The sequence below is a fragment of the Culex quinquefasciatus genome, chromosome 1, assembly GCF_015732765.1.
Source record: "Culex quinquefasciatus strain JHB chromosome 1, VPISU_Cqui_1.0_pri_paternal, whole genome shotgun sequence".
Lineage (NCBI taxonomy): Eukaryota > Metazoa > Arthropoda > Insecta > Diptera > Culicidae > Culex > Culex quinquefasciatus.
The window spans coordinates 118,534,723-118,560,877 of record NC_051861.1 but is presented as its reverse complement, the minus strand read 5'-3'; the positions used below and the strand labels follow the sequence as shown (position 1 = coordinate 118,560,877).

The window sequence follows — 26,155 nt, the reverse complement described above, 5'->3', positions numbered from 1 at the left end:
AAGAACTTTTGAAAGTTTCCAAAATGGTTTTGAATAATTCCCAAGCTGGCTTACATGTTTTGAAAATTCTTGATTTCTGATATTGTCAAGTCGGTCTTGTATGATTTTGTTCAAATTGTTCACTGAAATCTTTTGTCATAGTCCCCAGTCCGTTGATATTGTCTCCTATAAACATTCCTAAGTCTAATCAAGTGTTTAGTATCTACGTCAATATCAGTTACCTTAAAATTAACAGGAACCTCCCGAACGTTGGCAGCCTCTGCTTGGTTGATAGCCTGCTGGATCACCTCCAGCGAACGATCAATATCGGCAGAAGTTTCCGGGTGTTGATCATAGTCGATGTTGCTGTCGACCACTTGCTGAAACTGCTGCCAGTCAACGTTGTGGTAATCTTTCCGGGTTGGTTGCCGCTGCGGAGTAACGGAAGCTCCAACCTCCACAACCACCGGATAGTGATCAGAACTCAACTCTTCAAACACCTCAGGATGAGCCACGTTCTCAGCCATATTGGTAATGAAGAAGTCGATGATTGAGTGATTCCCAGACCGAGCCACCCTCGTTGGACGATCCGGACTCACAACGTTGTAGTATCCGTTTTGCAGATCGTTGTGCAGAATCACTCCGTTCCGATTCCTCCTGCTGTTGCCCCAAACTTCATGCTTCGCGTTGAGGTCACCAGCGATGATGTACTTTGCGCTCCGCCGTGTCAGCTTCTGGATATCGCTCTTCAGTTTTGCTGCTGAACCATCTCTGGAATTCACCTGACGTGGGCAGTATGCAGCAATGAAGAGTACTGGGCCAACCGAAGTGGGAATTTCCACCCCAACGGCCTCGATGATGTCCAGCTTGAAGTGTGGCAGCCGGCGTGGCTTGAGATCACGATGAACAGCGACAAGCACACCTCCTCCTCCAGAGGTGGTCCTATCGAGCTGCGTCGCGATCTTGTAGTTTTGCAGATAAACTTTTTCACCGGGCTTCAGATGAGTTTCCGTGATGGCAGCTACGTCGATCTCCTTCTCGCGAAGAAAATCCACCAGCTCTAAGTTCTTCCTCCTAATGGAGCAAGCGTTCCAATTCAGCAGCTTGAGGGACCTACGATCCATACTGGATGACGAACGAGGTCAGCACTTCAATCTGCTGGGTCTTGGTTTTGCATCCACGCAGTGCAGCGGACATCTGTTTGAAAATATTGAGGAGTTCGGTTGAGGTGTAAAGATCATTACCATTTTCCTCAACTGCTGGTTCTTGGGTTGGTCTTGGCTCCTGGCTGAAGCCCGGTGGTGGCGGTCTCGGCTCCTGGCTGGAACCCGGCCGTGGATGATTCATCTCAGCTCTCTTCCTGGGATCCAACGGCAACGGTGCCAAGTTCGGGACCTGGCGTCGCGGTTGAAGAGGTGGAAAATTTTGCTCCACCAGGGCTGGAGGAGTTCTACGACGCTGAGGCTGATTCTTCGTCGATGCTTGCTGCCGAATTTTCACGAACTCAGCTCTCTTGGGGCACTTTCGGTCGGTTGACGAGTGCTCACCGTTGCAGTTGAGGCACTTCACCAGCGAATCTTGGATGCACTGGGATGTGATGTGCGCATCGGTACCACATTTGGCGCAACGACGCTTCAGGTGGCAGTTCTTACCTCCGTGCCCGAAACCCAGGCAGTTGAAGCATTGTGTGACGTCACGATGCACTGGTCGGTATCGCTCCCACGACACGATAATGTTGAAAACCGCTCGGATTGCCTTCAGCTCAGGAAGCGTCGTCGATCCCTTAGCCAAATGCAGCAGGTAGAGCTGGTCACGGTACTTGATGTCTTTGTTGCGTCGGCTCATTTTGTGCACGGCCAACACATCCAGTTTCAAAACTTTTAGCTCGGCAGCTAATTCCTCCACTGGCATGTCGTACAGACCTCTGACGACGATTTTGTACGGCTTATCCATGACGACATCATGGGTAAAGTACTCCGCCTCGTTTTCGGTCAAGTAATCCTTGACCAGTTGATAGTGCTGCCTGGATTGCACCAGCACCTTAAATCCGTCCTGACACAGACGAATGTTGCCTTGGACTTTCCCAGACTTGATGAGTTCAACCAGCCCCGCTCGAAAGTCGATCGTTGCTGCTGATTGCCGCACATAAAAAGGAGGCAGTTTCTCCTTTCGCTGTTTCACTTCATTCTCCTTTGCTTCCGCTACCTGGTCCTCGTCAGGCAGTCCAGCGAACTTGTTGTTCTTCAAAAGCTGCTCCTCGTGCGACGAAGAGTTCTCCTCCTCCTCATCCATCGGTACAGTACCGTCGCTCTTTTTCGTCTTTTTGCTGTTCGATGTCACTTCCAAAAGCACCTTCCTCTTGGAAATCCCCGGTTTTTGGCCATCAGTTGAGGCCTCAACCTTCCTTTTGGAAATTCCCACTTTTTTGCCTGCTTGAGCCGCAGGTAGGGCGATATTGCCGGCGTTTTGCGCCGGGACGCGACGAGTCATGTTGAATCAGACAACCTTCTCCAACGAATGCTCGGATAACAATGAGTTAAGATAAACATATTATGGGATCCCAACAGTAATAAATTCAAAGCCATGTTGATTGAATCTTTGCCAAAATAGTTTTAACGTTGGTTTTATAATATTTCATTAAGAATAATAATATTTATATAGACTAAAAAAACGGGTTTTTCCCAGAGGTAGCCACCCTGCAAAGGAACCAAAACAACTCACCGTCGTCCAAAGTCGAGCGTGGACTTGGTTTCCGCCTCGTTGAAGCTGGCCGGCGAGCAGCAGATGACGATCGTGGTGCGTGCGTTGCCACCGAGCGACTCCTGCAGGATACGCGTCAGCTTCGAGTCACGGTACGGGATGTGGGTTTTGTTGCCATCGGCCAGCGCCGAAATCACATTTCCGAGCGCCGACAGCGACTTGTTGATGTTCTTGGCCTCGTCCAGCACCGTTCCCTCCGCGCCCGTCTTGGAAACCTTCTCCGAACCCGCCAAATCGACCAGGTACAACTTGCCCGAAAGCTTCTTCTGGTTCTCGAGGTTCTCCTGCTTGACGTTGATCAGAAAGACCGAGTGCGATCGCGACGAGTGCTCGTTCATGTTGGTCACGGCAATGTGCCGGTTCGATTTGCCCTCCTCGATCACCTCGAACACGTCCTCCGGGCTCGACACGAACCGCTCCGTCGCACCCTTCACGTACGGCACCCGGTTCTTGTCCTCGTGCACGCTCAGGTTCACCTTGGACACGTCCAGCAGATCCCGGATCTTGTCCATGTAGATCTCGTAGTACGACACCTTGATGTGGAACTCCAGGTTCACCTCCATGCTGTAGATGTGGTTGAAGATGTCGTTGACGATGCGCGGAATGATGCCCTGCTTGCCCGGATCGCCGATCACGCCCTCCATCGTGTGCGTCTTACCGGACGAGGTCTGACCATAGGCGAAGATCGTGCCGTTGTACCCGGCCAGCACGTCGCTGACGATCGATTTGGCCGCCTCATTGTACACCTTTTCCTGTGTCGCGTTCGGTTTGAACACTTTGTCAAACAGGTATACTTTGCCCTAAAAAGAGAAAGAGAAGAAGACTTCAATTAGAATTTATACTTTTTAATGAATCTTAATCATTAGCTTTTGCAATTTCCATCACCCTTCCCTCTACTTAATATGCACGACACACAATTTGCTAATTCGTGAACATGCGCTTCTTCCCCTCTCTTTTCTTATAAAACCTGCTGGCGGTGGTAACTCAGGTGTGCTTCCCAACAAAAAGAAGAGGTGAAAACCGTTTAAGCATGATGGCACGGTTTTTGCTCGGCCCTTTTTTTGTACTCAACACACTTCTTTTTTCTGGAAGGTGCGTGAGTCATAAAACGATCATGAGAGGTTGTTATTGGTGTCGTAAGTCGTAGCAGATTAATGTCTTCAAAAGTATCATAAATATTTTTTAGTAAAAGCAAATCATCGTTAATTTCTTCACATGTTATTTATTTGAACATTTTTGCTTAAAGAAATATTGAAGTAAACGGGATTAAAAAAAAAATCAGAAGTTAACCCAGTTCAACGAATAATCTCTGCGGTTAACTTTACGCAGTAGGCCTGGCCAGGTTTTGACGTTTTTGTTGTTTGTTGTTCTGACGTTCTATATGTTCGAAATTCTGTTATTCATATCTTTTGGTACACAGAAAAAAAAGTTTAAATTTGGAAAATTGAAAGTTTGGGTTGTTGAATATTACCTCTAGTTATGATTAATTTTACTTAAAAAATGTGTAAAAATGTGAACCTGATGAAAATTTATCAGAAACTGATGAATATACACCAATTCCTGATGTAATATTACTATTTTTTTTCCTGTATAACATCGAAGTTTGTGCAATAGTTTCTTCTACATAGAGCAATATAAAGTATAAAATTTTACTTAGTAACCTAATCATAATATTTACCATTTTTAACAGTAGTGGCAGTGTAGCCATCCATTTGCCCACTGCAAAGCTACTGTCAAAAATGGTAAATGTTATGAATGGATTACTTAACTAAACAAATATGCAAAAATAGCCTGAAGGCTGAAAAGTTCCTGCATAAAAAAGCAATTCAAGGAGCTATTAGACTGTGGCAAACAAACAATCTCGTACTTTTTTGTGTTTGACAGTTTGACAAACAAAGCCAAGTTTATGCAGGCTGACATTTCTGCAAACAAATGCAGGCAAACAAACAGAGCAAACAAATTGGCAAACTGTCAAAACATGTTTTTATTTATTTTTTTCGTAGCCAAACAAACAAACAAACTCGCAAACAAAAAACCTTTTTGACAGTTTGCTTGCTTTGTTTGTTTGTCTGCAGGCAGTCTTAGGTTTATTACTGCACTTATTTTTTTTAAACAACTTAATAAACCAAATGCAATGAAATTTTACTCAAAATGGGCCACTTTGTTCTACAAAATCGACAAATCTGCCCCATGCTGTTTGAAAATTTCACCCGGGCCATATTTTAACCCAATAAAAAACCTACTTTGATTGAAAACTAATAACTTGTGCTTTAACAATTATCCTATAAATTAAAAAAAAATCTAGGGCGATAGGTTTCTTTGCATAGAATTGAATTGAATTAAAATGTGCATGCAAAACATCAAGGAGGTATTACACTATGGCAAACAAACAAACTTTTTTGTATTTTACAGTTTGCCAAACTCGCAAATAAAGCGTATGCAGGCTGACGTTTCCGCAAACAAATGCAGGCAAACAAACAAAGCAGGCAAACTGTCAAAAAGTTTGTTTGTTTGTTTTCCATAGTCTAATACCTCATTAAAACTTCCTTCAATAAACAATTTAATTCAATTCAATTCAATGCCATGCAAGGAAACCTATCGTCCTTGATGTTTTTAATTTATATGATAATTGTTAAAACACAAGTTTTTAGTTTTCAATCAAAGTAGGTTTTTTATTGGGTTGAAATATGGCCCGGGTGGAATATTCAAACAACATTGGGCAGATTTGTCGATTTTGTAGAACAAAGTGGCCAATTTTTGGGTAAAATTCCATTGCATTTGGGTTACGGGCAACGTTGCCAGATTATTTTATGGGAAATCTGTATTTTCTTTAAAATAAATCTGTATTTTATCTGTATCATGTCAAATTCGAAGCCATAGAAGATTTTTTTACTTTTCACAACAGATTTAAGCTTTTTAATCATATTAAAGCATAATTCAATTACTAAATTATTGAAATTTTCAAACTAAATCGTTTTAAACAAATCTGTATATACAGATTTTTGTGATTTTTGGGTTCAAAAAATCTGTATAATACAGATTTATCTGTATATCTGGCATGGCTGGTTACGGGGTTGTTTAAAAAAAAAAGTGCAGTAATAAACCTAAGCTGAGATATTATCCCAAAACCAACAGTGATCTAATCCACTTCCTTCATTCTCTCGTTACTACACACTTGAATGACTAATCGGACTTTTTCGAATATTATCACACCATTTAGTGATTTCTGAACCCGTCAGTCTCTAGAGTGCTCTCAAAACGAATCGTTTTTTTTAACGCGCTCGCGAGATGCCACTCAAATGTGAAAGCACACGTGAAAGGCCGAACTCCGGACCATCCACCATCATCGCTTTATTATCGGTTTGGGGTAAAGTGGCATTTTTTGCCTTTTTTAGTTGAGCGATTGTGATTCTCATCGATCATCGAATAATCATTTTTTTCGAGTGGCCGAAAGAAGAAGTAAAACTAACACTCCAAATTTCGAACAGAGAATTGCGGTAACTCTGTGAACAATGTTGGTTCTGGTTTCGATTCTTTCTCTCTCTCTCACCAACTAACTGAACCAGCGCGCAAAGTTAGTGAGTATGACGCGATGCAGCCAGCCAGACCATGACCTCATCCTGTTCACGCGTTTGCGGCACTGAAACTGTGTCTTTTTTTTCTTTTTTGCTTCAACGCGATACCTTCGTCATGACACATGGATTTGAAGTTATTCTGGGCTGACTAACTAAAACTAATAATAATGAGATTTGCGCTGTAAAGCTTAGAAGTGTGGGACTGCAGAATAATTGTCGTTAATGATAAACATGATAAAAGAGATAAGATATGACAACTTTTTAAGGAAGCTGTTTAGATTGCATGTTTTAAACTCCTCATAAAGGAAAGAAATCTTTAAAAAAAAGTCACCATCATTTATTAGAAGCATTTTATATATTTTCTTCACGTTATATAAATTGTTTTTTTTTTTTTTTTGATATATAAATGGTAAAATACAGAAGGAAGTGAGATTGTTCCAATACTTTGTTTAGTCGCCTTGCTAGGACACGGTGATTTTAGCGAACTGCAGACTGGATTTCGCCATGTAAGTGATGATTGTCTATACCCAAGTTGCCTAAAAATTTATAATTGGGAACACTACCAACTTCACCTGAACCAGATTCTTAAAACCATGACAGCCGTCCATTGCCGGACGCTCCCATCTCCACCGCGCACCAGGGATTTGGAAGACTGGACGTGTTGATGCCCCACTTTTTTTAAGGGGACAAAAGAAAATCTCCACGGTGTCCCCAAGTAAGTTTCGCATGGAGTTTGACAATTTTCGCGATAAGTATAAAGTCTAGGATACGCTCTAAGCAAGCGTTGTGACTAGGCTTAGTGATTTTTCACGCTCGAAAATTGCAAATTTCACGGGGACCTCAATTTCAAAACACCAAATTTCACGCAAATTTCGCGGAACTTGAAAAATGTTAAAATAACTCTGAAATCCTATGTTTAAATCACAGATACTACTTTTTATGCTTCATTATGTATATTATTAAGTAAAAAATCTTCACTAAATTTGAATGCGACAAAAAAATTCTTCCAATTTTCAAAAAAATCCTCCTGGTTATTGGATGGGCTCTATATATATTTTGAAACAAAATTTAGGGCACGCGTATTCTCATTTACTGAACTGCTCTTTTAATATTCGACTAACAAAGCTCAAATGTTTTCGCTAATTTGCTTCTGTTATATCATTTTACATTTTATTGAATTTCATATCAAAGCTAGATTTGTCCAGTCAAAATGAGTAAAATAAATTGAATTTTCTGCGTCATTTAGCCCATTTGTCAAAATCTCAATTTATAAACATTTTGCAAAAATAATATAATTTTTAACAAAATCGAAATTTTTATTCTAAATGAGAAGAGAAAACAAAAAAGAGTATTTTTTAACTTTCAAACAAATATCGTTAAAATTTAACAGGCCCAAAAAAAATTGTTATATTTTTAAAATATGATACCAAAGATAAAAAAATACTATTAATTTTATTTTGAATAAAACAAAGATTGATTCTTTTATATTCCTTCAAAACTATACCTTTCAAATAAAATAGCACTAAAATTTTTAATACAGCGAATGAAAATATTACAAAATTTTGTTAGTTTCTAAAAAACTCAAAAATCTCAACATTTCTTCTAATGGTTCATATCACCTTGACACAAATATATAATCAAGCTTTTTAATTGAAAACTAATAAAATTTCTTTTCTTTTTGGATGAAATATTTATTAAGTTGTTAGGCTGGTACAAATTTTATTAAAAGTTTTTGTTCCCCCCCCCCTCCCCCTCCCTTCGAAATTGGCCCGAAAAATCAGGAGACAAAAAAATATTTTTTCGAAAAACTTAAAAATTTCAATGGATTAAATTTAAAATTCATTCCCCTGCGTTTTTCATTCCATTTTTAGAATGTTTAGGATCATTTTAAGAATGTTTGGGTTGATTTAAACATCTTTCGAATTTTTGAAAATTTTCGATGTTTGTTATCGCAAAATGTTTTTTTTTTTTTTTGCTAAAGCTTTTGTTTTCGTCAAATCTTACATTTTTTGAAAACTAATGATTGCAAAACTACTGAACTAGTGTAAGATGCATTTTAAAACACTTTTTCCATGCAAATGTTGAAACCATGGCTTGTTATTTCAATATTTATACTTTTTATTTTATTTTTTGCCCTGTTTGCATTCAATGATTCGAGAAAATTGATAAATTTCACGAATTTCACGCCGTCTACGAAACCGTAAAAATCATTAACCCTATATTAGTAATAAAACCAGGGTATTCATTCGCTTAATTCTATAGTAGTTCATAACATTATTTTTATTCCTTTTTAAGTTTGATAAGATATTTTATGAAAAATCGTTACATTTTCACACAAACATAAAATTTCACGGGATTTCGCGGATTTCACGCTGTCCGCGAAATCGTGAAATTTCACTAACCCTAGTTGTGACCATTGGCATAGTGTGCTTAAGGGTTATAGTTTTATTCTCAAGGTAATCAATCGGGTGCTGCTGTCATGTCGTTTAGATCTAAAATTTCTAATTTTATATTTATATTTTGTTTACTTTAGATTTACGTTAATGTTTAAAATAGCTCAATCAATCCTATACTTAATTTTTAATGAAATTCTTTCTTAATAAATTTAATTAGGAAACTTAGCAATTCCGGTTTTTTTTTTAATTTTTGAATGTTTAAAAATTTATATTATAATTTTTTGAATAAACAAAAGAGTAAAAATCAAAAAAATGTTTTCAATTTTAGAATTCCTGAAACTTTGAAATTTGAATGTTGTTTTAATCTATTATTTTTTTTCCCCAAAAATGCAAAAAAAAATCTTTTTGCGAGTTAATTCCCATCTCCAAATCCAAAACAAAACATTTTGAAAATCATTTTCGTAAGAAAATTCAACTTTGTTTCAGTTTAGAAGTTGTATCTAAGAAATCAAAGTTTTGGCACTCAAAGAAAAAAAAACTTGACAATATTTTTCCTTATAACTTGAAGGTAGTTCTATATCTCTCAACTATTGTATTTATCAAAATTGCCATTCGCGCGAAATCCGCGCCTGAGCCAAATGAGCCAGCAAATCCACGCGATCTGCGCCGTCCGTAAAAACACCACTTTTAAGGAAATCAACAAAGGAAAGTTGCTTGCTAACTTTAATTTGATGTTATTACTTTGAAATAGTTAAAATGATTTGATTTGATGAAAAGTGGTGATGTATTGATTTCCTTTGTATTTTTTTTAAGTTTGTTGGAATAACTGTTTCAAAATTGAGTGATAAGTAAAGCAGATTTTTTTTTAATTTAAATTAAAAGTTTCTTGCCACTTTTTTCTACATAAAAATCAACTCTCTGCACTGCTGGCCAATCTCCCCTATTCTCTGCAATGCTCACAATTGCTTAAGCGTAAAAAAAGAATTTCAGCATTCCCTCTTGGCACCGTTTTCCACCCAGATGACAAGAATCACCTCGTTTTCGTATTATGGTGCACTGGACTCTGGGCGAGCTGGAGAAGAGGGCGATACCCTCGAGGAAGCAACGAGTGGTGGCATGAATCATGTTTTGCTTTGCGGAGAAACTCCCCGGACGAGAGAGAGATGGCTCTATTTATTGATTTTCTCAGCGGACTAACTTGGAGTTTTCGTTTCTCGTGAAGTAAAAACAGACGACTTCTTTTTGTTGTTGTTTTTGCTGCTCTTTCATGGCGCTATCTCGATTGATTCGAATGCAGTTTTGTGTTTTGTGATTATTGCAGCTGCCGACTTGGCCTCTTTTTCTCTCACTTAATTTGAACGTTTCTTTCGTCAGTCTCTGTTTTTTTGTTGCTGGTGTAGATTTTATTCCTCTTTTACAATGTATTCACACTGGAAATGGAGGGTTGTTGACGTCTTAACTAATTTTTTCATTTTTAAATGATCAAATGGTGTAAATAATACATCAATTTGATTTTTTTTTAAGAAGTTAAATATTGTTTTAGATTATGTTATATAAGATTTATGCGGATTTTGTACAAAGTAACCTTTCTTCAAAATAAACTACAATTGGAATCAAGCAAGATAACAACTTCATCCAGACTAACTAATAGCAAAGTCCTTGAGAGAAATCTTCAAATTACCATCATCCCAAAAGGACTAAAAGCTATAACCTTGGAATGTAATGTTATCGAGCGTTTCGCACTGATAACGAGAGAAAGAGAGAGGAGGGGAGCATTGTGCTGGAATGTCCCTTTTTTTTGTTCAGTTTCAAGGACACTCATGGATATCACACTTCTTGGCAATACTAGCATTTTTTCATCGTTCCAAAAATAAAGGCTTTGCGTGTGAGTTCAGAACAACCAAAAAGAGGGAAACATAAAACAAGCAACAATAATAACAACAATCATGTAGAACTCTATCTGAGTGGGTGGTGGGACGACACATCCAATATCGTAATATTACACAACAAGCAAACAAATTGTGGCGCCATCGTTCCACATCCTTAAATTATAGGGTAAGGTGGACAAATTTTGGCATCGAACGAAAGTTGTAATTTGCTATCTTTTTACTCTCATATCTCATACAACGATAAAAACAAGATGTTACAAATATACCCTATTATTGAAGCCACATGGAATAAAACAACCCTATTTCAGTTTTGGAATCGGTGAGTCGCGGTGAAAGTGCTGTTTTATTTTGCAACGCTCGAAAGCCCTCGAAAAAAAAGGTTGTGTGGTGGGCTACGGCCACGTATCGAAATGTCTATACTATGCTGAGCTAGACATATATTTGTATGACTCTCAAGTATAAACAAAAACAATTATGTTGGGGCATTTCGGGCACGTCTCGTCAAGTCTCGAAGAGAGAGACTACTTTTGAAGAGAGCGAGTTTGCACTTTAGCGAGAGAATCCCATAAAAAAGGATACGTGAGAAGAGTTCTCTTGAGTCCTTTGGGAGGAACGGTCCAACGGCCGGACTAAGTAGAGCTGTGTGTTGTTGAACCACCAAACATCCGATTTTATTGATTTTTCGTGTTTACGAAATGTTGCTCTGTGTTGTTTGCGTTTGGACTAGATTCGTGGGTCTTTTCGAACAGCGCAAATATTTGTGTCCACGGATTGATAATCTCATATGGGACATGATGGCTAATGTTTGTTTGAGTAAATTGTGCGTTGTTTAGATAAGAAACTAGAGATTACTGCAACATTTTAAGACAAGATACATAAACTTTTTCATTTAACATGTTTGTTTACTGATTTAAGCTAATTTATTAACCAGGTTTTTACCATCCTACAGAAATTAATACAGACACCCAAAAAAAAGTTAAAAAGTTTTCAGTTATGAGTAAGGCTACCAACTCTTGCTGAGCAAAAATCCGTACACTTTGCCGATATGACAGCATGGTATAACAAAAACTGTCAAGGAATTATTTATATAAATTAAATTCAATTTGAGAATTGAACATTTTAAACTGTGTCGTTTTTACAGCTAACAGAGCGCTTATGATTTGCACGTTAAACCGTGATTTGAATCAAAACATTACGTACTTCAATTTTTTTGTTAAACGATTAAAAGTTCGCGAAGTGTCAAGTTTGCTGTTACGAATAATATCGTTCTCAGTGTTTTCGCGAACACATTTTCAAGTTTATTTTTTTATGAAAAAGGTCCTATAACATGTGAAACACAACAGTTTATAGGACCTAAAAAAAACTCTAAATTTGTTAATTCAAATGTTCAAAGGTTTTCACAAGTTTTAGATAGCCGTTTAATGGATAAATATGTTTAGTAAGAAATTTCTAAAAGAACAATTCGAGATTTTTTAAAGGACCTATCAACATCTAAAATAATTGATAATCATGTTTGAATTGAGGAAAACCCGGAAAACTCCCTTTTTAAATCAAACTCACTGTTAAATAAAAATAAAAATGTCTAGTTAACAAAAGCTTTGATCAAATAAAAAAGAGCAACTCAATGTTTAAAAAGTTGTTGAAATTCCGTACAAATCCGTATTATGCGAAAAATTCCCTACAAAAATTCCGGCCTGTTAAAAATCCGCGAAGAGGGTCGAAAATTCGTATGGTAAGGAAAAAATCCGTATAGTTGGTAGCCTTAGTTATGAGCAATATAATTAAGCTAATATCTTGTAGCTCTTACTTCCAATTCCAAGAAATAGTCGAAAATCACAAACAAAAACAAACGTGTTTTCTACATTTTTATTAAGCCGCTGTATCTTAACCCTCTGCTGCCCAATTTTTTTTCGAGATTCTACGAAAAACTTTACTTCTCTTGTTTTATGTTTTTCTTGTTTCATTTTTAGTATTTCAATTTGCATTTATTTTGTTTAGTTTATGTTTGTTTTTGGTAGTATTTGGCCTATTCTACCACCTCCTATCATTACATTTTGCCTATCTAATTTTTTCATGTTTTTGCAGTCACTTTTTCATTTGTTTGCTTGTATTTTACATTTTCTGCTATAAAATGGCACCATTTTCATTTGAAATGTAAACAAAAATGCGTAGAGACATTGTCTGGGACACTAGCAAAATTACTGCATTCTTCTTTTTACTTCAAATAAACGAAATGTTTATAAAAAACACAGCCAAAAATGATCCCTAAAAAATTGACATTTTTAAAAACATTGGCAAGGTTACATAAAGCAAGTCAAACTTCCAACCCTAGATTTCGTAAAATTTTAAGAGTTCTTCTTTTTTTTTTTGGTTAAACAATTAATTTTGACAATTTTTTAAATCGAAGCCCGTCTAAAGGCGAGGTTGGGTTGTAGAGGGTTAATGAGGATTAAACATTAGACAGTGGCCAATATGGAGACTTTTGAGTAAAATTGCCTGAATAATCATTTTACACGGTCGATTTTTGTGAATTTTGATGATTAGACCACTTTCCAGGAAAAAAAATGTTTTAATACATGACTTTTTGACTACACAGAAAAAAAAAAGTTGAATTTTGGAATGTTGAAAATTTGGTAGGTTGAATATTAACTTTTTATTTGTGTAATATTACATAAAAAATGTGTAAAAATGTGAACCTGATGAATATTCATCAAAAACTGATGAAAATTCATCATTTTCTGTGTTAAAATTTATCATTTATTTTGCCACAAAATCTGTCACCATTTCCTGATGAATATTACCATCATTTTTTTTTTCTGTGTAGGAGAGACACACTTCCTGCATTTTTCGTCTTTTTAAAACTCATAGAATTGGCGTGTTTTCTTCTTTCAGTGTATTTTTTTTTTTTTCAGAATGCCCGTCAAATTTCTTACAAAATTGTCTGTGACCTCTTTTTGATACGATGAGTTGCCCAAAATAACCTTCTAAGCAACGAAAATATATTTTTTTGTTTAAACTTATTAAATTCAAAGAGCCAACTTATCTATATGAAGAACTTTCCTTCAGTAGATCACAACGTACACATAACATTCTAATTCCAACTCATCATACTAATTATCTGGAGAATTCATTCAAAGTCCGTGGCGCACGCCTGTGGAACGCTTTGCCTCATCGTCTGAAAAATCTTACCTACTTCTATTAATGATTTCAAGCAACAGTGTAGGGAATATTTGAGGAACACTTGATAGAAACAGTTTCTTGACCAGTTTATTTTCTCACCTAAATTCTTCTTGTTGAAGTCATTTTCATTTGTTTTCAGGTTAAGTTATTTCTCTTTGTTTATACAATGATCATTTGATGTACTCTAACCTAATTTTTAGTTAGTTTTAAGTTTTTTTTTGTTTGTAGTTTTATCATATTCGAACTTAATGATGTCTCTGTATACGATAAAAGGCTTGCCCTTATATATATTTTTGAAATAAAGATACAAATACAAATAAACAAATGGGAAATACAGGTTACGGGGTTACATACATGTTAATCGGCAAAAAATTCAGAGGTTGGTTTGATCACACACTCAAACTTTTTTCTAATCTGTCTAAAATAAATTCAAAGATATTTGGTTGTATAATTGCCGAGATATAGCTATTTGAATTTAGCAGTTTAAAAAAAAAGGTGTTACGATATCTCCACACTACTTTGACCAAATCGGCTCAAAATTTTGGCGAAGCCTCGTTAAACCGGTCCCGTGTGCATGACTATATTTTCAAAAAGTGTATTTTTAGAAAAGATAAAAATGATTTTTGTATTTTACCCTAAACAAATGCAAAATTTCAAAATCGGGCTTCGTCATGCACATGGGATATGTCTTGCGAGTCTTCACACTAAATTTCAGCCAATTTGGTCTATTCCATCTCTAGATAACGTGGCACCCGTAAGTCAGCATGGCAAAATTTTAAGCTTAAATCGACTCTTACTCAGTTCAATCGCGTAATATCTCCATGAAACTTTCATCTTTTGAGTAAATTTAATTTTTTTTATAATATTACATTTTGAGGTTTTCTACATGTTTGTAACCCCTTAAAGCAGGCTTAAAGCAAACAAACTCGCACTTTTTGACAGTTTGCCTGGATTTGTTTTTACAAACGTCAGAATGCATACATTTCGCCTTGTTTGCGAGTTTGCCGCAAACTGTCAAACAAGAAAAAGTGCGAGTTTGTTTGTTTGTTTGCCGTAGTGTAATGGCTACTTCACTATTTAAACAAAACGTTTTGCAAAAGTTTTGATAAAAACATGCGTGCTCACTACCCATTAAGCTTTTTATCACACTTAATATCCGGTGGTTGGTCACATTTAGTGTGTACCCCGTTGGTTTGACAAAGTCAAACTAAAAACGTAACAAACTGTCACTTTTTAAACGGGGCTCTGTGCAAAGAGGGTGTCAAACTAAAAAGTGTCCTCGTTCGTTTGACAACAATTGGCGTCAAATCATCGGTGTTTCAGTGTACTTGTTATTGTTTTAAAACGATATGTCAACATTAGGTGCCCGATGGAATTGGATACCTATTTGCCGTTCTTGCACGAAGGTGCAAAAAGTGGATTTTTTCAGCACGTTGTTGTAAACAAGATGAAAACTTTTTTTTTTGCAATTCCGGAAAAAAAACTCTTGTTTTTTTCCAAAACAGTATCAAAAAGTATTAATTTTCAGTACAAGTGCTGAAAAGTAGAGCTATAAAGCACCCAGATAGATGCTGAAACAGCAGTTTGTGCACAAAGCTGCATTTTTTTTTTTTTTTTTTTTTTGACGATTCCAAATATCACCTCTTGATTGAAATTTTAAGGCAAACGTCAATGTGTTTAGCCTTTTCATCGTTTAAATCAGAATGATACTGAAAAGTGTGACACTTTAATACAATTGCAGTCAACTTTTAAAGTATCCATTTGAGTGCTGAAAAGAAGAACTTTTTAGCCCTTGTTTCGAAAAGCATTACTTTTCAATTCTGTTATTTTTGGAGAAAAAATGTAGGAATGACAGAAAAAGTAAGTTGTTTCACAATGTAATTGCAAAATAGTAGTTTATGCAACAAGTTTCAAAAAGAGGATTTTTTCAGCACGAGTCGTACATTTATCCAACGAGGTTCACCGAGTTGGATAAATACGAAGAGTGCTGAAAAAATCAAGTTTTGCAACGAGTTCCATACAACATTTTTTGCAATCCCGAAAAACACCCATTGAGTGAAATTTTAATTCAAATTTTCATATATTTTGTCAAAAAATCGTTTAAATCGAAAAAATGTTGAAAAGTGTTACTTTTCGAAAGAAGTGCTGAAAAGTTCAACTTTTCAGCACCCATTTTAGTGCTGAACAGTAGAACTTTTCAGCATTTATTTTGGAAAATGTTGCTATTCGATTCTGTTATTTTTGGTACAGAAAAGTAGGCTATTTCGTCGTTCAAGAATGACAGGAAAAGTAAGTAGTTTCACGACGGAATTGCAAAAAAAGTACTTTCCAGTACTGTTATTTTTGGCGACGAAAAATACGTAAATGTTTCACAAAGAAATCGCAAAAATTGTAACGATTTGGAAGTAAGAGAAAAAACATTCGAAATTAAAGTTAACGAACTAGTACATAATGTATTCTACGCTTCAAATTGCAAAAAATATTTTTTGCAATTCCGTCGTGAAACTACTTACTTTTCCTGTCATTCTTGAAATAGCGTACTTTTCTGTACCAAAAATAACAGAATCGAATAGCAACACTTTTCAAAATAAATGCTGAAAAGTTCTTCTTTTCAGAACTGAAATGGGGAGCTGAAAAGTTGAACTTTTCGGCACTTGTTTCGAAAAGTAACAGTTTTCAACATTTTTTTTTATTTAAACGATTTATTAATAAAATACATGAAAATTTTACATAAAATTTCACTTCGGAATTGCAAAAAATGTTGTATGGAACTCGTTGCAAAACTTGATTTTTTCAGCACTCTTCGTATTTATCCAACTCGGTGAACCTCGTTGGATAAATGTACGACTCGTGCTGAAAAAGATCCTCTTTTTGCAACTTGTTGCATAAACTACTATTAAAGAAGGAGTCGTTCAATTACATTGTATCCAACGAGTCGATAAATACGTAAAGTGTTGAAAAATCGGGTTTTGTAACAAGTTTCATAAAACTTTTGTTGAAATATCGAAAAACATTTTGAAATAAGATTTTAGTTTGATCAGCTCAAAATTCATAACAATGTCGAAAAGTCTTACTTTCGATAAAATTGCAGAAAAGTTTAACATTTCAGTACTCAAATGAGTGCCATAATGAACTTTTTAGTGATTTCAAGAAGGCCATTTTGTAACTATAGAATGACAAGAAAAATATTTCCAAAATGGAATTGCTAAAAATATACTTTTTGAAGACTTCTGGAACCAAAAGCCAGCCGCTGACCGCCCTCCCCTAGCACCCTCCCCCTTACATAACACAGACACAGCAGAACCACTTCGCCGATTCTCCCGGCTCGCACACACAAAGAAAACATTTAAAACATGACGACGATCACGATCCGAATCAACCAACTTACCCCAATCGACAGACAGTTCTCCTCCTGGCCGGACGGGAACTTGACCACAAACTTGGACCCGGCGCGCTCCTCACTGTCGTTGAGCGGCCGGAATCGGCACACCACCTTGATGCTATCCTCGGCCGGAATCTCCCGGTCGGCCGACATTTTCGACTTTCGACTGCTCCGTCGGCGAAGAAAAAGAAAGAATCGCTCTCAGTCTCTCTTGCGCGACGACGATGTGGCCACTCTCGCAGTGGGGCCCTCTCCTGCCTCTTTCTTGCGTGTGTGGAGAAAAGAAGCAGAAACGAAAGGAGAAAACCGTGGGGCCAAGTCTGCCGTGGCCGACTGCGAAAAGTTCCGTTTGTTACGGCCTAACGCGACACGGGTGGGGGGATTTTGGGGGAACCGACGCGAGCCTCCCGACGAAAATGTTTCGACGGAAGCGAACCCGGTGACCGGGACTTGGACCGAAACTTTCCCCGCTGGACAAAAAGAAAACTAAATTTTCACGCTCTCGTGGCTTTCATGATAATTTCGATTGGTGCCTTTCTTCTTGCGGGGCTGGCCGTTTTTTGGCCGCGGTGGCCACGGCACTTTCTTCTGCGGCGAAGGAAAATCCAAGAGAAAATTGGCCACTCGGCGGCGCTGCTGCCGTCACAATAATGGAGGAAAATATCGATCTAATTTTTTCACTGCGCCGCTCTGCACCACCTTCCCTTCGTCGTCGCGGTCCAGGTCACGGGAAACACCTTTTCACGCAGTCCGGAATTTCCGGAAAAAACACGCACACACAAAAACACACACGCAAACTGAAATTCACAGAATTTAAACTCTTCCGGCCGCTGCTCTCAAACCAGCATCTTCTCCCGCTCGACGCGTGCCGCACCAGAAAAAACACCGTTCCGGAACCGTCCCGTTGTCGATTTTTTCGAGGCCACTGCAGCGAATGAAAAATGGCTTCTTCACTGTGGCTGGTTGTGTGTGAGTGGAACACTCCCGTTTTTTTTTCTTCCTGCACTGCTCGCTCGCTCTCTCTCACTCTCACCCACACACACGGTAGGCGACCGACGCGACGATCCGGAGGTTTTGCTCCGGCCAAAGATTTGACTTCGTTCCGATCCGTTCGGAGATCCACAAGCGACTGCGACGACTTTTTGCGTTGAGCCGAGCAGAAAAGAAAGCTCGCGATGACGAGGGGAACTGTCAAAAGTGACATCAGATGGAACGGCAGGGGTGGGATCCTTTTTGTTTGGCAACCCTGCGCGATGAACGACGTTTGTGGTTGGTTTTGGTTGAGAGTGTTTCGCTTCGGATCGCGATGATTGCACTCTTAATAAAAATTATTTATTCAAATTAATATGTTATTTTATTTTAACTGCAACGTTAAAATAACGTTTTTTTGCGTAAATTAGTTTATAAAAATTTTTGTTTGCATGCACGCAGTAAAACCGATGACATAAATATAGCCATTGAGTTATCTACGAGCGCATGTATTGCGTGTACGTAGGGTAGGGTAGTCATCAATGAGACACTTTTGGTTTTCAACTTTCAACGATTTTTCTGATTTTTTCATCAGCATGTTTTAATGAGCTTTTAGTTGCATTATCATTCTTTTAATGTGTTCTAACATTGACAAAAATATGAGATCGATCCGACATCTATAACCAGAGTTATTCAACTGTCTCATTGTAGACGCACTTGGCAGGAACAATGAGACAGCTGGGGAACAATGAGACACTCTACGAAAATCAACATTTTTCTAGCAAAACATCATGTTTTTGTATTGTTCCATTGCAGGTGACTTGCCTTGAACATTTTAGAGAAATTTTGCCAACATGAAACTTTTAATAACAAAAGTTACACTAAAAAGTATTTCAATTTTGTAAAATCCATATATTAATACCAAATAACTTTTTATTTTTGGTTAAATGAAGTTTAAACTCTGTAAATATGCCAAAAATCACTTTTAATTCATGTTTTGAAAGATTTCCATCGATTTTGAAAAGTTTATTGAAGAAAAATCAAAGTGTCTCATTGTTACCCATGGGCTGAAATGAGTGGGGAACAATGAGACAGCCCTGGATTCTGGGTATATTCTAAATTTTGGCCAAATCTAATGAAAGGACATTGTAGCCCAACTTAATCCCTATAGAACGTCGAAAGAAATTTGGAGAAATATTAGTTTTGGTGTGAATGGCAGCCTACGAGCGAACAAGTATTTTTTGTCCATAATTTACTTTTACACCCCAGAATCAAACATTTATGAATTACTTTTCAAGGGAGCGTCCATAACTAAAGCCACTAATATGGCAGACGTGTATCCAGTAGACACACCTTTCCCCCAAATATGAGCCTGATTGGTTGAAACTACGACTTGTGAGAGCCATTTTATCATTGTTCCCCGTGTCTCATTGATGACTACTCTACCCTACAGTAAAACAAATGGAGAGCTAGTGTGTGTGAGATCGGGCTTAGATATCTATATAGTTCTATTTATCATTCTTTTAACAAAAAAACGCACTTAAAAGTGTTTTAAAAAAACGTCGTATTATTTTTTAGCAACATTATTTTTCTTGCAATTTGTTTTAAATAATTAAGTAAATATTAAAACCAAAATCAAAACAGTCGTGGTGGATATTTCATTTGATCGTAATTTCTCGACTCACGATCGAGATTTCCCGATAGTAAGATACGACTTACCTTCGACAAATCTCGATCTACCATCGACAAATTACGACTTACCATTGAGAAATTACGATCGTAATTTTACTGTAGAGAAATCTCAATCGTGGAATTACGATCGTAATTTGTAATACCATGTATTTGAATATCATTTTTATTTAACCAGATTTAAAAAAAATAAGTTCAATTTTTTCAAAATAAAAAAATACAAAAAAAAACTAAGTTATTTTCTTTTTAATTTCAAACAATTTTAAAAATTTTAAAATTTTTAAATACTTCAAAAATATTGTAATTTCAATAATTTTGAAAGTTATAAAAATTTCAAAAATAAAAAAAAAAAACAAAATTAATAAGAATTTTTTTAATCAATCCAAAAACGTTTTAAAAATCTCAAAAAAGTATCAATGACGAAGGAAGATCTGCTTAACTTAGGGCATGATTAAAATACTGATAAGGGCTTGATAAGGGCGTTTAAGAGGGCGTTTAAGAAACATTTGCAGAAGAAACATAAAACTAGAAATAAAGATAGGTTAACTGTAACATAACCATAACCCAAACCCGCCTTTAGACGGGCTTCGATTAAAAAAAAAACGCCAAAAATCAAATTTTCAACCAATGTTTGATCTTTAAGAAGCAATGGAAAGAAGAATGTTGTTAGAATGACGTCACAGTGCGCCAAACACTAATACATCTGTTCAGAAAAAAAACGGTGTACACCTATGTACACACTCTTGGACTGTTTACACTTTATTCCAGATCGTTCCGTCAAAATAAACGCACACGTTTTTCGTTTGCTCTCGAAATAAAACTGTTTGTATTATTTCCTACGCGCGGTACCTGTGGCCACTCTGCTGCTTAACCTGGTCGGTGCTGACAGGTTATGGGCCCAGGAAAGGAAATCGGTGAAACGGAATTGGTTTGACGGAAAGGTGGAGCGGAGCTTTGGAGCAGCAGCTGGAATCGAGGAAGTGAGGTTAAGTCACCGGAGCGCTGAAAGATGGAGAAAGGGAAGGTGGACTTCAAGCGGCTGGGATACGAAAACTACGAAACATGGAAGCAGCGGGCCAGGCAGTTCCTCACACGCGAGGGTTTGTGGAAGTACGTCGTCGGAGTGGTTCCGCCGGTGAAGGAACGGTCGGACGAGTGGATCGAGAAGAACGAGTTGACGTTGCAGACGATTGGATATTTGGTGGATGATTCTCAACTGAGGTTGATAAAGGACGCTACGACAGCTCAGGAAGCGTGGGGAGTGCTGAAAAAGTGGCACAACCAAGACTCGTCGGTGGGCAAGGTGTCGCTGATAAAGAAACTGGCCAAGTTGGATTTGTCGGAAGGCGGGGACATGCGAGACTACCTCACGGAGATGGAAGAACTGTTCGAAAAGCTGGAAAACACGGGTGCGAACATAGACGAGGACATCAAGGCGGCATTCATGCTGGCGAACTTGCCCGAATCGTACGAGAACACGGTGTCTGCGATTCAAGGAAGGATGGACGTGTTGACGGTCAAGTTTGTCAAAACCAAGCTGCTGGAGGAGTATGGACGCCGGAAGGACAAGACGTACGAGGATGACAAGGCAATGTTGGCAAGGAAGGGACAGCACAGTTCACCGAGATTCGACAGCAAGCGAGAGTGCTACGCATGCGGAAGTGATGGGCATTTGGTTCGAGACTGCGATCTGGTGAAAAAGGTTCGTGGTGAGAGCGCAAAGAACAACAGGAGAAGCAGAGCACTAGCCGCTCGCGTCGACGACAAGGACGAGAACAACTTGTGTTTCGCGGCGATTCAGGAGGAGTGCGGAGGAGGAGATTGGTACTTAGACTCCGGTGTCTCAGTACACATGACTGGCCAGATCGACTCGCTGAACCAACGTAAACGGAAGTCTCAAGAGGTGAAGCTAGCTGATGGGAAGGTATTGAGGTCAACTTTGTCTGGGTCGGTTAATTTTTGCGCACTGAATGGAAGCGAGGGTTCATCTACGGTGAAGTTGAATGATGTGTTGTATGTGCCAGGGCTTAAGGTGAATCTTGTGTCTGTGAATTCGATCACGATGAAAGGGCTCGATGTTATGTTTAAGGCTAAGGAGTGTTACATAATGAAGGATGCAAAGGTCGTTGCGAGAGGCCGAAAGATCGGAAAGTTGTATAAGCTGAACGTTTAACATTCTGCTGTTGATTTGAACTAACGCGTGAAAGAAAAGTTCGTTGATGTGTTTAGCGAGGAGGAGTGTTGTTAGAATGACGTCACAGTGCGCCAAACACTAATACATCTGTTCAGAAAAACGGTGTACACCTATGTACACACTCTTGGACTGTTTACACTTTATTCCAGATCGTTCCGTCAAAATAAACGCACACGTTTTTCGTTTGCTCTCGAAATAAAACTGTTTGTATTATTTCCTACGCGCGGTACCTATGGCCACTCTGCTGCTTAACCTGGTCGGTGCTGACAAAGAACTCGGAAGGCGTAAGAAAATTTAAGGGTTGAAAGTTTTACTTTGCCAATGGTTTTTTGAAAAATTTGGTAATCTCTGAAATTTAAAAAAAAAATAAAGTTTTTAGGGCTTAAAATGTTTTTTATTTTTTTGAATTTTTTAATGCTTTTTTTTATTTTAAAAAAATATTTTTTTTTGTTTTTGAAATTTTTAAAAAATTGAGATTTTAAAAATTCTGAAATCATTTTAATTTTTGAATTTCTTGAAATTATTGTTTTTTTGGAAATATTTGATTTTTATTTTTTTTTAATTAAAAAAAAATATTTGAAACGTATTAAGTTATGAAAAACTGATTTAAGAATTTTGACCTAAATAGTTTTTAATAAGTAGTTTTGTTTTATTTTCAAGTTTTTAATACTTTTGGATTTGTAAATTAGTTACTTATTGGCAGGAATTTTTGCAAAGCGAGCTGTAAAGTTTGATAAATACTTTCTGTCAAGAAAAGCCACGAAGTTATAACATTATATAATATTTCAAAATTGATTATACTTTTTTTTTTTGGTCGTACAGAGGTAATTGTACTTATAAAAATGAGATTTATTTTAAAACTCATTTATAGAATTTTTTAAACATAGAGTTTTGGAATTTTAGAATTCAGAATTATAGAATTTTCAACTTTAGAATTTTAGAAATCAAGGATTTTAAGAATTTAGATTTTTTTAGTTATTGATTATTGATTTTAGATAAATTGTTTTTTTGGTTTTGAATTTGTCATTCTAAAACTTCAGATTTTCTTTAAAATTTTTAAATTTTTAAAGGCTTGTTTTTTTTATATCTTAATTTAGGCCATTGTATTTTTTTCATGTTCTTGTCCCCCATAAAAATGCCTCGAAAAATCAGGGGGCAAAACCTGGGTACAGAATAGTGGTTCGCAAAGCGGCCTCAATTTAGAACTGTCAAAGCGGAACCAATTTACTGTTTGCAAAATGATACCAAGAAGTGGCAAGTATTGTAACCGATCCATAGTTTATTTTGTCAGGATTAAAAAAAAATGACTCGAGCTTTTGAGGTATTCGAAGTCAACAAATCTTAAGATACAAAGATACCTAATTACGGAACTTCCATTCGGTTGTTCTTCTGGTTCACAAAATTCCACCCACTTCTGACGCAATTTTTCGTCACGTAAAAAAAGTATCTTTTGGCCGCCCATCGTTTAGTCTACGAAAAAAAAATGCGCGAAGCACTTAATTTTTCAGTGAAAACTTTAACATCAACAGATCTTGACTTTTTTTTGATAAGGTCCTATAAACAAATGTAAACATTGAGTGTATCCCTTTCACACCTTATGTCAAAGTCCATCGGAGTAAGCGGGATACACTCAATGTTTACATTTGTTTATAGGACCTTATCAAAAAAAACTCAAGAGATCCAAAATGTTTCAAAACAAGTCACTTCAGCAGCAAAAAATATGTCACGCTCAAGCTTGAACAAAGCCTTCTACTTTGTTTATGTTTACAGCAGTAGTGCACTTGTAGTAGTGAGGAGCAGTTGGGAGCATTCGAAGCTCACGTTACGCATTCTGTCTTTTCAGCACCCAGGGCAAAACGATAATTCTGTATTGCAAAAAAAACAAATTCCATAGAAAAACAATCGGTCGTAAACTATTTAGGCTCGTCGAATTACGTTTATTTCTGCATTTTTCATTAAACAGAGGATTTTTAAGATAATTACAAATTTTGAACTTTGAGATCACAGATAGCCTAACTCGTGAAACTCGTGAAAATCAAATTCAGGTTCGGTCAAATCTCCATTTTATTATTTCCCTTCTCTCTTATTATTTTTTTTTTTTTGCTTTAGGGAAAACGTTCAAAATAGTTTTTAGACATTCTAGAAAATTGGATATGCTAAAAAAAAACAACTAGAAAAATAAAATTAACCAAGAACAATACTATTTATTCAGCCACTGCGTCGACCCGGCCAGCTCGATCGCCGGCAACGGATTCGCCGCCAGTTCCGCCGCGTGGGCACTCTCCATGTGGCGCCTGCGGTAGTCCTTGCGCGGGTAGCGCCGCTCGCAGAAGAAACACCCAAACGGTCGCTCCTTGTTGTGAGTGAAGCTGACGTGCGCCCGCAGGCTGGAGTTGCCGCCGAAGCGCTTCCCACAGAGGCCGCACTGGTAGTCCTTCCGGCCGGTGTGCGTCAGGATGTGCTTGGCCAGCGAGGTGTCCCGGGCGAACGCGGCGGTACAATCGGTGAACGTGCAGACGAACGGGCGTTCGCCCGTGTGCAGGTTGAGGTGTTCCTTGAGGTTCTTTGAGGAGCGGTAGCAGCGGCCACATTCCGGGCATTTGTATTTGTCCTCGGGCATCGTGTGGCGCTGGATGTGTTTGCGCAGCGACTCCCGACTTATGTAGGATGCTGGGCATTCGGGACATTGGAAGACCTTCTCGCCGAGATGGGTCTTCTCGTGGTCGCTGAGTTTGCCGGGGTAGAAGAATTGTTTGCCGCACTGGGTGCACTGGTACTTTTTGACTTTGGACGTGAACCGGGTTTTGTGTTTTTGCAGGCATTGATCGTTTTGGTAGTTGCTGTAGCAGATGTCACACACGAACGGACGATCCGGGTTCGGTGGAGGACGGTTCGGGAGGTGAACGGCTACACTGTGGGTTGAGAGGGCTTCTGGCGATGGAAAGTTCTCTGCACAACCACAGCAGATCCGCGTTGTTCCGCATACGGTCGCGTTTGGTCCGTGGATCGTGCGGTAGTGCGTGCTCACCCGGACTCGGTTGATGAACGTTTCGCCACACGTTTTACAGCGGTACTCAAACTTGTCCTTTGATCGATGTAGAAGCAACTGTTGAGTTCTGTGGAGCGTTTTGTAACAGATGTCACACTGAACTTTGGAGCCCAATTTTTCCTTTGGGAGTTTCTTGGAGATGTGCTCGACCTGTCCATGATCGTACAGCTCGGCTTGTGTTTCGAACGATCGCCAGCACCCGCAGCAACGGAAGGCCTTCGCCTGTACTTCTTCGTAGAGATCTTCGCTGATCAATAACTTGGTGCGTTTCGATTGGGGTTGTTCTGAAGATTCCGATTCCTCGTTTGAGATTTCTTCAACGTTCTCCTCAAATCCGTCGTTATTGTCCTCGTTGTCATCCACAACCGGTTCATCCATAACCTCTTCCTCCTCCATGACAACTTCTTCCGTCTCCTCAGCCCTACAAACCACCTCGACCGCATCCAGCAGATTCACTTCCGCTTCCTTCGCCAGCATCTTCCTCAACGTCCGGTCCGACTCGCGGCACATCCTGCGCACCCCGTACGCTACCTCCAGCTGGCCAAAACACACCTCACAGCAGAACTGGGGCAACCCGTCGTGCTCGCGCTCCTCCTCCACGGACCACCCACCAATCGCGACGATCGCTTCCGCCGGCGTGCACACGTCCCGCAGGACGCACCGACTGCCGAGGGCGATCATCGCCGACTGGTCCGGGAACCGGTTGGCGCAAACGCGGCAGAGCGAACCGGAGTCGGAGGACGCGGCGCTGGGTGGAGGGTTGGCTTTGCGACGGCCACGTTTGGCGGGACGCTTGCCGACGGGTTTGGGCATTCTGTTGTTACGATTGTTGTTGTTGTTAATTGCTTTATTTCTGGCAGCTTTAACCTGTGCGGTCATTCGCTGTTACGGTTGGTTTGACTAATAATTGCACAGGTTCGGCGATGTTCCGGTAAGCTGCATCAAATACGACTTGTAACTGCTCTCGGTCAGTTCCTGTTGAAAATAACCCGTTGAAATCCTCGAAACAGTCAACCGTTGATGAATGTTTGACACTTGCAACGTATAAACAATCAACAAAACTGTTTAGTTGGCTGCGTACTTTCCACTTTCT

The 26,155-nt window shown here is 38.5% G+C and overlaps 1 protein-coding gene across 1 annotated transcript in view; it reads right to left on the bottom strand.

Annotated features, from left to right (window-relative positions):
- Positions 1–18,293, bottom strand: part of LOC6038448 (kinesin heavy chain) — a 50,028-nt gene extending 31,735 nt beyond the window's left edge. The window contains exons 1-2 of the mRNA XM_038249460.1: positions 17,168–18,293; positions 2,701–3,539 (exon numbers count right to left, since the gene is read on the bottom strand). Of these exons, the coding sequence (XP_038105388.1) occupies positions 2,701–3,539; positions 17,168–17,314 (986 nt within the window). The 5' untranslated portion in view covers positions 17,315–18,293. The remainder of the gene's footprint in view (positions 1–2,700; positions 3,540–17,167) is intronic.
- Between the last annotated feature and the right edge of the window lie 7,862 nt (positions 18,294–26,155).